Genomic DNA, 16,751 nt, shown 5'->3' with positions numbered 1-16,751 from the left:
AGTGTCGTAGGGTAGTGATTGATCCCCCGCATGCGATTATTTAGCAAACGTACAAAATGAGTTGCTAAATTTTAATAGTGGGTAAATTTCCTAACCATAATCTAAATTTCGTTTGTGTGTCATAACTCAACACGATGTGGGAGTAGACCATATGCTTTGAAATGATTATAAATTTGTTGATAAATAAATTGGTTTATTTAGGAAGTGGTCACTGAAAATATCTATGCTAAATTACGTCATCGTATTAGGCTCTAAACTGCAAAATATTTCATCTAAATTTCGTTTTGAACCCATAATTCAACAACGAAATGTCATAATTATGAACTTCATATTGCACACGATATGGGAGTAGACTATATGCTTTGTAATCCTAATAAAATTGAATACCTGAGTAGAAGAAGGGCCCAACTCCATCAAAACTGTTTTTGAGATATTATGAAAAAACTCAATATTTGGAAAAGTTTTATAGACAGAATGTTTTCATCTTCAGAGGACCTTTAATACATGAACATACAATATGACATACATTCAAAATTATATATGATGTTTCCATGGCAATGGTGCAGGTCTTAATACGAGCTGGAGTTGGGCCCTTCTTCCACTAATATATTGTAAGTGCCAGATGTGTTATAAGCAGATGTGTTATAAATAGCTACAGAAATTTGATAATTATCCATTAAATAATATTGATAATTAATTGGCACACTCTGGCATACTAAATGTAAATCGTCACCCGTCTCCCAAGTTCAATGTTGATAAAAGTACTTTTTTACATTGGGCTCTCCAGTCTCCCCAACATTGATTGAGGGGGAATGGGGGAGGAAAGGAGAAAAGGAGAAGGTTTGTACTTCTCATCAAACATAGTAATAATAATTTCACTGAACTATCAGAGCGGCAATGAAGAGTTCCAACATATTGTCAAGGTGTGGCAACTATTAATTTCGTTGATTGTAGAGTCTTGAATTTTGCAGGGTATGCTAGTTTATTAAAGTACATGTAAAAACAGAATTTTGAAAAATATTGAGGGCGTCTTCCTCAGCAAATGTTATTATATTTATTTAACAGATGACAAGGAAGTTTGTCTGAATATTTGCTTAAAGTTGATATGCAAAATAAATTGACAAAATTCCTAACGCACATATTTATAATGTTTATGTACTGGACCCATTTTTTACATATCTGAAATATGCGGTTTTGCATTTGACCTATACATATGGGGTGTTTCTCACCAGCGTCGATACATTTTACATGTTTTAACACACTTTAACTCTTGTTGTATATTATAGCCGAAAGAATTCCATCAACAACTCGAGTCTGTGGAGTATCTTTGGGTGATGTCATTGATACCTTTGACGATAAACTGTATTACTTGAAAGGCAACTGTAGGTATTTCCTTGCTGAAAACACAGACAGCTACGACCCAAACTCATTCAATCTCTTTGCTGACATCGACGAAGGGCAATTAAAAGCGGTTACTTACAGGTACGATTATGAAAGAATGATTATTTAATATCATCGCATACACTTGTCTCAAATACCATTACTTGCACGATTTAACTTTACTTATAGCGATACAATAATTGTGTAATTTGTCAAGTCAAGAGGCAGGTAGACTGAAAGCAATATTGCAACATTTTTTTCTTCAAAAATTTGATTTGTTCACACGATTGTAATGTACTTTAACAGTAATGTACTTGAACACCTTGTAAGGTGTAATCATAACCAACATCTAAGGAAGAATTTTTAAACAAAATATCCAATTCATACGATGGAAATGTTAGTCAAACTGAATTAATGTTCCGTTCGCGTTGCGCGCGTGAAATACACGATGTTCATTAAACATCTATAATAAATTACCGAGTTGAAAAACTTTTCGTGTTACAAACTCGAAAGATTGCTTTTACAAATTGCATTTTTGCAAACCTGATCATACACCGAGAGAATTGATGTTTTAAAGATCAGTACCGAAACGCGGAATATCGCATATTTCGAATTTTCCACCAATATGCGAACTAAACTTTTCGATAGACAACAATTTGGGCACGTCTGTGAACCAAGTCTAATATCTTTTCTAGATTATTGGCGTTGCCATTCTTTCTTTCTTTCAATGGCTTTCTTGTACTATATGAAATGTGGCGGGCGATTTAAAATGCACGTGCCCTTAGCAAACTACGATGCGTACGCACACTGCAGGGCAAAGAACAATGGAAATTGCCATAATGCGCGCGCATACTGCCGGGCAATGACGTCACATGCCAAGTGGTCCCTACTATTCTTCGTGTATACACGGTCTGGATTTTTGCAATTTATAGTAGAAGTCCATATAGGTCCCCAAAGTTTGTTTCAGATATTTAAAAAAAGATTAGATTCCCATAAAGACGAAACAGTAATCTTTAGTGGGGACCTGTGTAAATTTTACATACAATTTTCACCATCAATTCAGTGTTCATTTCCACTAAATTCAGAAAATATTTTGGCGTATATAAAATTGAAATAAAATTCTCTGCTTTCTAAACCACATAAACTGCAGCACCATTGGGTATCACGAATCGTCATATATGATGTACAGTTAATATTCAAATATCTTTAATACATATGATGCTTCAGTTTTAACACACACAAAAAAAATTATTGAAAACCCTCTCACTCGGCTATGTTTAATAGGTAATCAGGCTTCCTCAGCATTAAAATATTTCTTATTCTAGCAGCCTTTTAGAAATACTTGGCGAATCGCATCCAGTGCTGTATGTAGGTTCTACCCAACAAATACACCAGTAATATTATAATCCGATGACGTCATTTATTTTATTGCAGGCAGAAGGACCAACAGGAAATCTCTTTCTACCCAAATAGCATTCTCAAAGTCAATAAAAAAGAGGTATCGTTACCATATACCTCGGAATATAATATTAACGTAGATCCCAAATGGGGCTACCTAATATTGACTAATAAGATGACTGGTAAGTGCTTGTTTTAGTTAAAGTCTTCGTAGTTTTAATAGTCAAAGGTGAAAATATTAATTTGTTAGTACACAGGCAGAATCCGCAGCAATTTTGTTTCCCAATATTCTACCTTGATGAAATAACACCTGTCTAATGTACCCCGTAATAATCATATTTAATCACATGTGACACATTGTACAGGGTGAGTAAAAGAGGTATATACAATAGCCAAACAATCGATATTTACGTACTATTTGGCTTTTATAAAAATATTCAACAATGAGAAAGTTCAATTTGGTCCTTACGAAAATACCGATTGTTTGTCCTATTGCACTTATTTGACTCACCCTGTAGCATGGGGAGATATTTGGTTGTTTCAGTAAATAATTCTTATCAAATTGTGCTTTATTCATGATTAGGTTATGTTTTTTCTCTAATACCAGGTCTTAGTATATACTATGATGGACAAAACAACAACGTATATATCCATGCACCAGAATGTTATAAAGAGAAGATGCGTGGACTTTGTGGAAACTTTGATGGTGATGCTGAAAACGATATTAGTATTCATGGAGTACAAATTTCGCCAAACATATTTGCAAATTCTTTGGTAAGCGAGCTTTCAATCAAATTTGGTGTCTTTTTTTACAATTGAGATGTTTCATGCACCGGATCACTTGAATATCCTTAAAAAAAGTATTTTGGGTAACAGGTCAACAGTCCGAAGGGTCAACCGGCCGAAAACTCAATAATAGGCCAATCAAATTATCGAAAATCAGGGCTTAACCCACCACTAATTGCAACAGAAACCATTTAATCAACATTCATGTCAGAAAATTGTATTAAAGAAAATATCAAAAGTCCCCAAAAGTCCAAGTGCCTAATTTGCATGAATCCAAAATGGCCGCTTATGCGGTCAAATCTTGTTTAAATCTTGGCAAAAAGGTCAAAGGTCAAATTTTTGGGACCCACAGTCGTTTACAATGGAAACATGCTCTAATTTTAATCCAACTGGTCTCAATTTGTTCCTTTGGCAAAAATGAGAAAATTCAAAATGAGAAAGGTTGCATTGTTTTGATTGTTTTGTTAGCGTCAATGTCGCACAAGACCGAGACGTCCAATGACGTCATTCGACGATTCCACACGACGTCTCAGAGAGGGTTTTACTGTAAAACTGCGTCACAATCAAGTCGTAAGCGACGACCACTTGCAATTTAACCAATAAAAAGGATATTTTTGAATTAAAGTTTTAACTTCAACACTACACTATTTTTCGCTCATCTGGAACTATTTCACTAGTCCGACTAGCGTCTTCAGCAGATGGTGATGCTGTGATGATATCTTGTCTACAATCGGGATATTCCTCACTGATGAAGTCATATGATTGACAGAATGACGTCATAGGATGTTACGATGTAGCGCCGCCCCCCTGGGCACCAGCAGGTTATCCCAAATAGGATCTATTTCAAGTCCTTGATCACGATTTAGTCTGTGTTTTTGAGTCCTTATGTGGATGGCTTCAAGAACTCTCCGGGAATACTCTTTTTGTTCCCGTTCGAGCACCTTGACGTTTCCCCAATCAATCTGGTGACCTTTGGATCTTACAGCATGTTCCCTGACCGCTGATTTGGAGCTGCCAGCAGTAGACTTGTGTTCGCTGAGCCTTTTCTCAAACACAAAAGGCTCAGCTACATCGTAACATCCTATGCCGTCATTCTGTCAATCATATGACGTCATCAGTGAGGAATATCCCGATTGTGAACAAGATATCATCACAGCATCACCATCTGCTGAAGACGCTAGTCGGACTAGTGAAAACGTTCCAGGTGAGCGAAAAATAGTGTAGTGTTGAAGTTAAAACTTTAATTCATTTTATCTACCACTACGTATGAATATCCACTCATAAATAAAAAGGATAATTTTGTTGTACAAATAGTATCATATTATATATCATTGACCAAAACTTCAATGGCCCATCGTTGGCAAATATGTGATGCGATCAAGCAAAATCAGTCGGAACTCGGGAATTTGTGAGATAGCCAAGAGAAGGCAATATATTTGCTTTTGTTTCCTGTTGTTTTGGAAACTCTTTAAATGCTCATATCTTTGGGAATGGTTGTTAAATTTCGATGAGGTTTTCTGCAAAATGCAGCTTTGCACATGTTTTTAATATACTTTAAGAAACGGAAAATTTAATACTTCCGAGTTCCGACTGATTTTGCTTGATCGCATCACATATATAAACATATCTAACTTCACTCCATAAAGATCGATGTGGCTTTGCTGATAGGAGAGTATTAAAGTACGACGTAACTCACCACAGCTCATTAAAAAGAAGTCGGACGATATCGTGGGCAGGGAGAGGGGGCATTTTCCGTGGCGCAAAATATGGGGAAACATTGACCGTTAACCCCCTGCAATATTGCACACATACAAAATATAAATATTTGTTTGAATTCTTTGTATTATTTCGCAGACTTTATGTGGTTTGTTTTATTTTACTTTTTGAAGAAGTCTGGGTTTCCGACGGAAGGTATAATTATTACTTAATTCTTCTTTTTTTTTTAATTTCAGCGCGAAGAAAGATGCGTGGCTTTGGAGCATGAAGCAGAAAACATATTCGATTCGATTTCAGGAGATGAACAACCTATTTGTCAGGAAATAATATATCGAGAATTTAGCAATTGTTTACATGTAGTGAATGAAAGAAAGTAAGTTATTTCATCTTTTCATCACCACCGCTGCTACCATTATAGTGATGCAGAACATAATGGTGCAGCATATCCAACCTACACTGCAAAAACATTGTTTAGCGATTAAACACTTTTCTAAACACAATGTTGCCATCACTTTGTAAACACGTTTAGAAGCTAAAGATCATGTGTCAAATTTCTGAGCATCTGACATCCATATTCTAAACATAACGTTTCAAAAAACAAAACAAAACACATTCTTGCTATCACTTTCTAAACACTGTTTTTGCAGTGTATTGTGCATTTTCCTGGAAAAGCATGGTAATTGTAGCTCTTCATATGCTTAGCAAATAAAGTAAGGGCCAAAAATAGTGAATTTGACAGCTTATTTTGCTCTGATCTTGTTGTCTTATTTGCTGCTGAGATCTATTTAAACTTGCCTTTAGTTTTTGACTTGAATTTGTGTTTAAAATTTAGCACGTAGTTTTCGTTGTTTGATTATATATTTTATTGTCTGTCCATAAAGAGCAGCAGTTTATCTGCTCGAACATTGTCAAAACCTCGGTTGTTTTTCGTCTGTTTTCGCCGTCGTTTCGCCAGTATTATGTTTGCACTGTTTTCCTGTCACTTCTGTGGGCTCTGTAATTGGTAATTTCTGGCCATCGAACTTTGCCTGTTTTTGTGCCCACATTTGTTGTTTTGTTTATCGTGTCTGCTTATGTGCACAGTTCACCTACTTACTACCCATATTGGTTGTGTTTGTCCTCCTCTACGTACCGTCTAGTCTGAATTTGCCCAAGGGAGAACATTTATTTTAAATATTATTTCCCTTTGGATCACTGGGCCTTTATGTCCCACTGCACGGATATACGCGTACAGCATGCACGAATACACCTTTATAATCTTGTTTCGTTTTATCGGTTGGCATTATGTTAGGGGCCCGAAGACCAAGATAGCAAGGTGGCCCGTACCCAACATAGCAAGCGACCCTGTCAAAAACTGCTGCTGACTTGCTGACAGCCACTGGCAGTGGGCACCACCGCCACCATCACCACCACCACCACCACCACCACCACCACCACCACCACCACCACCACCACCACCCCCCCACAAAAAACCCTAAATGTCTGTAATTTCTTGTGAACATAATGTTTAACAAAACACTAAGTAGTTTGCTTTTCTGGCTAATTGTTAAAATGAGACTCAATTAATCGACACTGTTTTTCTTGCAGGTTTCTAAAAATGTGCGTAAATGATGTTAATAATTGCCCACATAATGACACATCAGTTTGCACATGCAGAGCTTTAACAGAGTATTCCCGCGCATGTGCACGCGAAGGATACAACATTAATTGGAGGAGTGAAAGATTATGCGGTAAGGCCATTTAATATAATGGTTATTATAATGGTTTATTTTACTACCAGCACAAGGAATCTTCAATCAACTAAATTTGCACAGTTTAAATAGGCCTAAATATATTCTGGCGGCCATTTTGCACGCCATTTTGAATTTAAAAAATGCGAATGAAACAAAATGGCCATATATTTATTTCTGTTGATTAGAAACATTAATTGCGTTGATACTTTTCATCATGATATCATTTGCATGTTGCTATAGGGCCTAATGTGTTGTAATAGAAATGTCCTATTTGGCGGCCATTTTGGACGCCATCTTTAATTGCACTTGTCAGATATGTCCTCTTTTAATTTGGGATGAAACAGACAATTGAATATATGAATACAAAAGTCACCCAAGTCCATACTTAGGCCCAATTGAGTTAAGCATGGGAAATTGTTGCTATACATAGGCCTGTCATATGTATGAAAGAACAACTCAAATTCATCCTCTGTGTCTATTGAGCATGTGAAAAAAATCATGTATGAAAGAATCACGCAATTCCATGATTTGAGTCTTGTAACACATTGATTGAAATCCAGTATGTATAAAAGTCCACTTGTAACACATTCATTGCTAGAGAGTGAAAAAAAAAAAAAAATGGGTTTAATAAAGGAAAGTGTGTGGTTTATATTACATGGCAGAATGCTTATCAACATTATACATACCTGTGAGCTCCTGTGTGCTTTATTTTGTATTATCTTACTAGTGGTAATCTTATTCTAACATTGTTGTCTTTGTACGAGTATATGATTAAAAAAACCACCCAAGTCCAAAATTTAAAATGAACCCAACGGAGTCCCTGAAATGCTAATCGTCATACCTAATACAGGTTAATCCACTCATTTGCACGTAAAACTTACCATATTGACCAGGTAAATCTAACTGAAGGAATTAAAATGATACACAGGTTTTTCTCTCAAAATCACTTCCCATGGACTTGGGTGGCTTTTGTATTCATGTATTCAATTATATTTCTTATGGAAATTTTATACTATGGCTTTAAGAATCGATGGCCGAGTCGTTTAGCGCGTTGGTACACGGGTACTATCTTAATATGATAGCCATATAGTGGCAGGGTGCGGCATGGGATCCCGGCCCTCTTCTGGCAAGTTTCCTTTTTTTAGGAAATGGGCTTGGCGAATTTATGTATGGCGTAAGGTGGTGTGCTCCCCCTCCAAGCGGTGATGGTTAAAATTTCAGCACAAATAATAATTTGAAAGATCAATTTAAGACCGAATTTCAATTTGATTATAATCAAATTAGTGGTATTTTTGCAATTTGTTTCAAGAGTGGGGCACCAATGTATATCCTTTCCGCTGGACGCCACAGCCCCTAGGTACGCCGCTGACCTTAATATTTCCCGTAGGGAGTGTAAATTTCAAATGGGGTTACCTCATAGCATTGTATGAATTTCAACTGGGAATAACCCATTAATTACATTCAATGAACATGTATGCAATTTTGCAGAACTAATTTTTGCAAAATGTACTTTTTTTTTAACAGATCAGACATGCGGCGGAGGGATGGAATGGTCTGAATGTGGCAACATCTGTCCCAGAAAATGTGATAATTTCGTAGCGGAGTGTTCAGCTGTGTGTGTTGATGGATGTCAGTGTCCACTAGGTAAGATTGTGGTATACAATTTACTATCAGACACACATTTACACCTGTAAATTAACATAATAATTCTCTGTTCATTAATTTTTATTTCAAAAAAAGCGTCTATGAGCATGAAATGAAACATCATTTTTAAAAGCAGTTGAGGCATTTACCAAATTCATCTGATTCCTAAATGTTATTGAGTTATTGCACTAGCTTTTTAGAAGATTAAATGTGTTTCACAACGGCTCATAGATTAATGGTGACGACCATGAGCTATGGGGATCGCTTCTTCGTTCAGAACATCAAATGGAACATATTTCTGTCTTTGTCGTTCAGAATAATGACAAATAATGAGCTCTTCTGATGCTAAAATGTCTATTTTAATAAAGCCGGGAATGTGGATGAATGAGGCTATTGAACTGGTGACACCCCTCAAAACTAATAATGGAAATATAAACAAAATGTATAACTGTGAGACAAATACTCAAACGCAACGAAACGATACACATCAATAATTAATTATATTTTAAGGTGTCTGATGCCGGGCCGAGTTTTTTTATTTTCATCATTCATACTACATTGCACTTCACTATAATCAAGAAATAATATTTAGTTAATTTCATTGCTTGGTTTTATATTTTGTTCGTCTATTTGTAAATATAATTGTAACAGGTAATTCGCCGTAGAAGTAGTGATGTAACAGGAATAATTACCATAACAATTGGTTTGCTCTATTTTTGAATCTATTGCCCTGCACTAGAAGTTACGCCGTACAGTGATACATATACCTGAATCGTTATTCTATAGAATTTTCACATCATGCTGATCACCCGCACCTGTAAGTTAAGTGTCTTTGAAAAGAGCCGTATCGTTGTCAAACTCTCAGTGCACACATACACTGGTGATGAGTGTATCCTGCTTATGGTGCAGGGTAATACATTACAAAATGATGTAAACCCATTGTAATATATCCTGTTATATCACTACTTCTGTTGAGAATAAAGCTGCAGTTATTTATGATTATTATTCATTCATATTGTATTAAATATAAAATAGGGAGGTTTTGGAATGGTCTACAATGTGTCGAGAAGAGCAGCTGTTCCTGCAGTTATGGCGGAAAGGTGTATGAACCCGATGAGATTATTAGGAAAGGATGCAACACCTGGTAAGTATACGAGAGGTGATTGATATAATAAGTTCATGGCCTAAAGACAAATCTAACAAGTCAAGCGATTTCATTCTGCCATTAGTGAGTCCTATCCGCAAACCTACCACAATACCAAACTGTTGGTGTTGTGACTGCAAATTGGACGTGACTGCCTAATTTAGTGGGCGAAAGCCGTTTAAAATTCGATCTTCTAATATATTGTATTTTATTGTAAACTTCCATCATTCTTTTGTCGACGTGTAACACGGGCGATGGAACGCAGTTCAAGGCCATAATGTACGATCTTTTAAAATGAGATGTTTTAAAATCCTGATATTTTGGCATATTTTTGTTTTCTAAACGTGTCACAACTTACACCTAATTTGATTCAGCCAAATTCATTGAATTTTTAGAATAACAGAGCTTGAAGTTTAAATTTAAGTCATAATAATTATGATATTAAATCCCCCATAGAACACCATAGTTAATTAAGAGGCTAGATAATGAGTGTTTTTCATTTTACATCATTAGGTTAGATACCACAGGGCTGTGCTTGAAGAAAGGATGGACTATTTTCTTGCATGGCATCTGAAGAAGGTGCTTAAAAATCGCTGAAAAATATCAAGCTGTATAACAAATATGTGCAAATTTCAGAGTAACATGCAGAATTGTATATTTGTGTGTAAATTGAGGGCGCTATTTATATTTTAAGGGGGGAAATCCCCCGGAAGCTCCAGGGTTTTTGTGGTTTAAAACCATCTGACTCCCCCTTTCAATAACTATCATTGGACCCCATTTTTGCCTGACCAAAATCATCTGACCCCCTGTCTAAATTGAACGAGGACCTTGGAAAGATCAACTCATCCGACAAGTTATTTGTACAGGCAGACAAATCAAGACTTATAAGATAGACAATGCTAATTGCAGTAAAATTTTAACAGATGATAATATCACACAAAAGTACAAAGTAGCAAAGTAAAACACCATTAACATGATTAATGAAATCAACAGAGAGTTTGATAGCATCGCACAAAGGCTCGATATAAGTGACAGAATTGAGCAGACGCAACACAAGGACGCACTCAAAGACCATAAGGTGAACTTCGAAACTAACCCAAAATGTAGGTTAATTAACCTACACCAAATCTGATCTAGGCAAAGTAAGCAAAATCATGCTAGACAGAAATGTAAGGTAAAATCCACAGTAAACCAGTGGCGCAATACGACAGCCGTGCTTGACTGGTTTAATAATTTAAGCAACAAAAATAACCTTTCTTTCCTTGTTATTGTGGAGTACTACCCGTCAAATTCAGAAGACCTTCTCTGATCAATTCATTCATGATAATACATCTGACAATGTATTAATATTGATTACATGTATAATGATTTTCAAGAAGCTATCCAAAGATCTATGAATTTGATTGTTCCATCAAAAACAATTTCTAAGCGCAACGTGTCCGTGGATTAATCAAAAGATAAAACGGCTCCACAAAAGAAAACATAGAGCCTACAATACTCATCGCAGACTTTGATGCCAGTTATGAAAAATTCAATGAAGTGAGGAAAAACACTAGTAAAGAAACAAGGAAAGCATACAGGAGGCAAGTCAGAGATGTTTGCGCAGAATCTCCCAAGGAATTCTATTCCTTTATTAAAAGCCTAAAGGTGGATAGCATCAGTATTCCAGCCCTCATGAAAAATGGCAAATTAGAGTCGGAAAACAAGATCAAAGCTGATATTCTAAACGAGCAATTCTGCTCGATATTTACCCAGGAGGATTCTAATGTCCCACCAGAAATTAATTCTGGTATCCCATCCATGCCGGATATTATTATCTCAGAGAGAGGTGTTTTAAAGCTCCTCCAAGATCTGGACCCTTATTAGGCCTCTGGGCCAGACAAGGTCCCTGTTAGAATTCTCAAACATCACCCCCATATTAAAAAAAAGGCAACATAACCGGGAACATAACTCAGGCATCAAATTACCGTCCCGTCTCACTCACCTCAATTTGCAGTAAAATACTTGAACACATAATACATTTCAATATCATGAAGCACAAACACACAATCCTCACAGAAACACAACATGGCTTCCGTCAAGGGCACTCTTGTGAAACGCCACTCATACTCACAACACAAGACCTAGTAATTCACTTGACAATAAGTCCCAGGTAGACATGATAATAATGGATTTCTCCAAAGCCTTTGCTGTCGGATCAGTAGCTTTCTTAAGCATCGTACTCAGAGGGTTGTCGTCAGTGGCGAGAAATCGGCCTGGTCAAATGTTCTTTCTGGCGTCCCTCAGGGTACGGTGCTGGGACCACTGCTGTTCCTGGCCTACATCAACGATCTCCCTGACAAAATAAATTCATCTGTGCGCTTGTTCGCTGATGAACACGATGCCCAAATGCTTCCAAATGATTTGAACATCTTTAGTCTCTGGAAAAAAAGTGGCCGATAAAATTGTATTCACAGAAATGTTTTGTCATGCGTATCACCCATGCTTGATCCCCCAAGGAATTTTCCTATACCCTCAGTGGTGACTACCAGCAGTCATTCTTACCTAGGTGTTTTGTATTACTAACAACCATAGCTGGAATAACCATATTCAGGAAACATGTGCTAAAGCTAACCGTACTCTTGATTTTATCAAACGTAACTTGTATTCATGTATGTATTAAGACCACAAAACTCCTCGCATATAGATCACTTGTTCGTCCATTGACAGAGTACGCCTCTTCAGTTTGGGATCCCTATACCAGCAAAAACATCAAACAGTTGGAATCCGTGCAAAGAAGAGCTGCGCGATTACTCAAACTGCCCATCGGTAATCTCATGCAGCCTGTCCAGCGTCTGTCACGGCACCAACATCCAAATACAAACCCGCAAAGACTGCTATAAATATTCATACGTACCTAAGACGATATCTGACTGGAACTCATTGCCAGAACCCATCACAAACATCTTAAAACCAGAAGCCTTTAAATCGGCACTACAGGACCACGGTATCACAAGAAATCAAGCAACCAATCAAGACCAATAAGCAAAACTACAAGCGCAGACACTACCCTGACCGTCTGACCCCAGCCAGGAGTGTTGTTCAGTACAACCACCAAGTACCAAGTCTGGAAAACTTTGGAATGGGCAAAACAATTTATCTCCGAGCTAGAGCATATCATAATTATGCACGCAAGGCAAACTGTCATGTATGACGGTAATGGCAAGCCATGGATCAAGAGAGGCAGCGCTAATGCATTTGACCATGGATGTAGTAGTGATGGGTGCCTCGCAGAAATTTGAGAGCTAGTAGGCCTATTTATCCTTCATGAGATCAAAACCAAACTCGGGGCTCATAGCGTTGGTATATACCGTGATGACGGGTTGGCAGTGCTAAAACAATGCTCTGGAAGTGAGGGAGATCGTACGAGATAAAGAATCATTCAAATGATGTTTTGAAAACTACTGTGGAAACTAATCTCAAAGCGGTCAACCTCCTTGATGTAATGGACCTCAGGACTCATAAACCATACAGAAAGTCAAAGAACTCCCCAATATATGTATATGTATAAGGTAGAGAATACCCAGCATCTCTTCTAGTAGGATCCCTGGTAGGGATGTCTTCAACAATGCTGCGGACATTTGCAATGGAGCGCTTAAAATGTACGAGGAGAACAATCAAGAAACTAACACAGCAAATAATAGAAGAAGTAATAACAAACATAGAACTAGAAAAAGAAAGACCATTTGGTTTAACCCGCCATACCATGTATACAGTAACAATGTAAAATCTAATGTATAAGGAAAGTTCGTCAAATTAATCAAAAAACATTTCCCTGGAGGAAGCAAGCTAAGCAAGATCTTTAATAAGAACAGTATAAAGGTCAGCAATAGCTATGGGCTCTATAATGACATCACATAACGCTTGCACCAGGAGTAAAGACAAGAACACTCTATTAAAAGCAGCAACATTACTTATTGGGCAATACATCTATGTTTTATGTGAAAAGTCAAGGATCGCTATAACCAACGCACTGAAGGGTCTATTGTTCTATTGTGTCCGATTTGAGCGCTGACATATTGGAAAATGTTGCCATTAAAAAATGCATGATTGCAATCTACCGCGACAGTTCGTTTCACACACATAACCAATGCACTACGATCAAATAGGTTGATGTCAACATTTGATTGAATGGACTGCACTGTGCCATGATTACGGACACCGGTTCAAATCTTTTGTTTGGAGCAAATTATTGCAGAGATACACAGGTGATGAGTTCAATCTGCTTGTAGTTCAAGGAGAGCTATTGAAAAATGTATTTATCTATTGCTATGCTAGTTAATCCGATTATAACGTCACTTCCACAGCGAATAGTGTTCAGAGGCTAAATATAGGGATATGGGAAGAGGTTTTTAGAAGCAAGAGGAAAACCGGAGCACCCGGATAAAAAACCTGCGAAGACGGGCATGGATCTGCAACAAAACTAACATGTGGCAAAGCGGGAATTGAACCCGGGCCGCAGTGGTCGGAAGCGAGTGAGAAGACTACTGCTGTTTACTAAAGACCGACATACACGAGGCAATTTTCCAAGCAATGGCCTGTTACACACATCTTGCAACAAGATTGCTCCGTGTATTTTGGATTTGAAGAAATTAATCCCCCGAGCATCAGGCAAATTAATCCCCCGAGCAACAGGCAAAAAAGTAGAGACATGCTCTACTTTCAAGGTTGTTGCATGCAATCTAACCTCCTCCAGCGGAGTGAACACCAGCTGGTCACTGCATTCATTTGGGAATATGTAGGTACCAGCTTGATTCACCATCCACAACATGATAATGTGTGCACATGCTACATTATAATGCACGTGTAGGCCTATGGTGTTATTGGTGGTGGTGTTTAGCCCTTTTGATCTTAGTTTTCCTTAGCCTTTTCTTTATGGAAAATTGTATAGATATACAGGAGAGGATGGCAATCTTTTGCTTTCAGGACAACACATGAGCCATTTTGATATGATTACGAAAATCATTAACCACTACTTATGTTTTGAGTATATCCCCAAATCTAAAACCACGCTCAAGGAATTGCAAGGCCCCACATTGCTTCGTGCATTTTGATCAATTGCTCAGCTTCATGGTCAGTGAGCACATAACTCGCCCACTAAGTAATGGGCCTTGCAATTGAAATTGCCTCGTGTATGCCCTGCTTAACCCGTACTCCCATAAGATGTCCTGTCTAACTCACAATGGTGTAACCTTTCTTCTTTTGTTATCAGTAAATGTACAGGTGCTTACTGGGAATGTACCGATCATCAATGTCCCGGTACGTGCTCTATTACGGGGAAACTCCATGGTTTTGTGATAACTTTTGATGGAAGTGAGGACTGCTTTGTCGGGGGAGGCATCTATCTGTTAGCGGGAGCAACTAAGGTTGCTTGTGAAGCGGATCCCCTATCTTGCTTTAAGATATGGATTGATTTGAGAGCCATTGACTTCGAAAATCCCCCTATGGCAAAAGCTGCGGGAGTATTAAAATTTCAATTTGGTCAACACGCCGAGAAATACTCGTAAGTTGTCGTTTAATACTTTCATCATGGTCACATAATTATGCATAGAAACAGATGCATATTTTTTATGCATAACACAGGTGACAAAGTAAACTTAACTTTATAACAAAGGTGTGTCGCAAATATCGTTCATTTTCCAGCAAAATGCTATTCACGCCTGAATCACTCTGTACAGTGTATACGCCGTAGAAGTGACGTAGTTAATCGGATTAACTACCATAGCAATAGATGAATACAATTTTGACTATACCGCCCTGCACTACAACGTTCACGTGGTACCGATGCATTGAACCATAGATGTCAAAGAAAGGCTGTTCACTCGCACCTGTAAGATAAGTATCTTTGAAAAGAGCGGTATTGTATTCAATCTGTGTTTGCTGACATACACAGGTGATTAGTGCACTCTGCTTATAGTGCAGGGCGGTCTATTCAAAAATTGTATTCATCTATTGCTATGGTAGTTAATCCGATTATGACGTCACTTCTACGGCGTATATCGCTACAAAACAGTGCATTGTCCCATATGACACTAATGATTTGCATTAATTTACAGAATGGACAGCGATGGTAAAATGACGAAAGCAGGGGAGCCAATTAGTTTCAGTGATGTATTTAAAGGTGGAATATCTTCCACTGACTTTGGTGGACTCAGTGGAAGCACTTTTCAAATCTTAACCCATAACGGAGTGACAGTTAAATGGGATGGAAAATTCAGAATTTATATTACTCTGGATAGTAACTGGATAGGAAAGGTAAATAGTTCAAACCTATTGTAACGTGTATAGAGCAAATCTTTACGACGTGAAATAGCGTCATATATATGACGTGTTGAACAATGACGCATGTAGGTCAGTGGCGTGGGCAGGAAAGACCTTTTCAGAGGGGAGGGGATGTCAAAGGGGGACGAGCGATTGGGGCAAGGCAATTTTAAATATTAGGGCGGCCAACATCCCACGAGAGAGCAAGGGGAAGAGTTCTCATAGGGGTAGGTACCCCCCTTGTCTCACTTATGTAGCCAATGGTATAGGCACATGATTGTATAAATGAAAAATAAATGGATATATTTGCTCGCATTTGAACATTTAGGAGAGGGGTCTTGGCAGGGGGCTTGGCAATGTGCTATCCAGATCGATGTGCATATTGGTGTGTCTTCGATGTGAATCAATGAAGCACAATGATGTACAAAATATATATAACAATATAAATATAAATATTTTAAAAATATTTTATACAACCCATTTGTCAGCATTGTTTTATTCTGGACTTTTTATTTTATTATTAACTTATGATAATGTATGCACATTATTAGCTTGATATCGTTATTTAAATTTTATTTGGATCTTAATTTAACTGATTTAATCAATTTGTACCCCGTTCAAATATTTTCCTAATGCACTCAAACGGGTAA

At 37.5% G+C, this 16,751-nt stretch overlaps 1 protein-coding gene across 8 annotated transcripts in view; it reads left to right on the top strand.

Annotated features, from left to right (window-relative positions):
• Nucleotides 1-16,751, top strand: part of LOC140151174 (uncharacterized) — a 124,189-nt gene that overhangs the window by 22,542 nt on the left and 84,896 nt on the right. For all 8 annotated transcript variants that reach the window (XM_072173429.1, XM_072173428.1, XM_072173423.1 and 5 more), the window contains exons 6-14: nt 1,287-1,482; nt 2,815-2,960; nt 3,386-3,552; nt 5,517-5,653; nt 6,868-7,010; nt 8,538-8,657; nt 9,693-9,801; nt 15,053-15,343; nt 15,897-16,095. In XM_072173429.1, the coding sequence (XP_072029530.1) occupies nt 1,287-1,482; nt 2,815-2,960; nt 3,386-3,552; nt 5,517-5,653; nt 6,868-7,010; nt 8,538-8,657; nt 9,693-9,801; nt 15,053-15,343; nt 15,897-16,095 (1,508 nt within the window). The remainder of the gene's footprint in view (nt 1-1,286; nt 1,483-2,814; nt 2,961-3,385; nt 3,553-5,516; nt 5,654-6,867; nt 7,011-8,537; nt 8,658-9,692; nt 9,802-15,052; nt 15,344-15,896; nt 16,096-16,751) is intronic.

This window comes from Amphiura filiformis, chromosome 4, assembly GCF_039555335.1.
Source record: "Amphiura filiformis chromosome 4, Afil_fr2py, whole genome shotgun sequence".
In the NCBI taxonomy this organism is placed as follows: domain Eukaryota; kingdom Metazoa; phylum Echinodermata; class Ophiuroidea; order Amphilepidida; family Amphiuridae; genus Amphiura; species Amphiura filiformis.
Note: the sequence above shows the minus strand (reverse complement) of the source record. Positions and strands in the feature narration are given on the sequence as shown.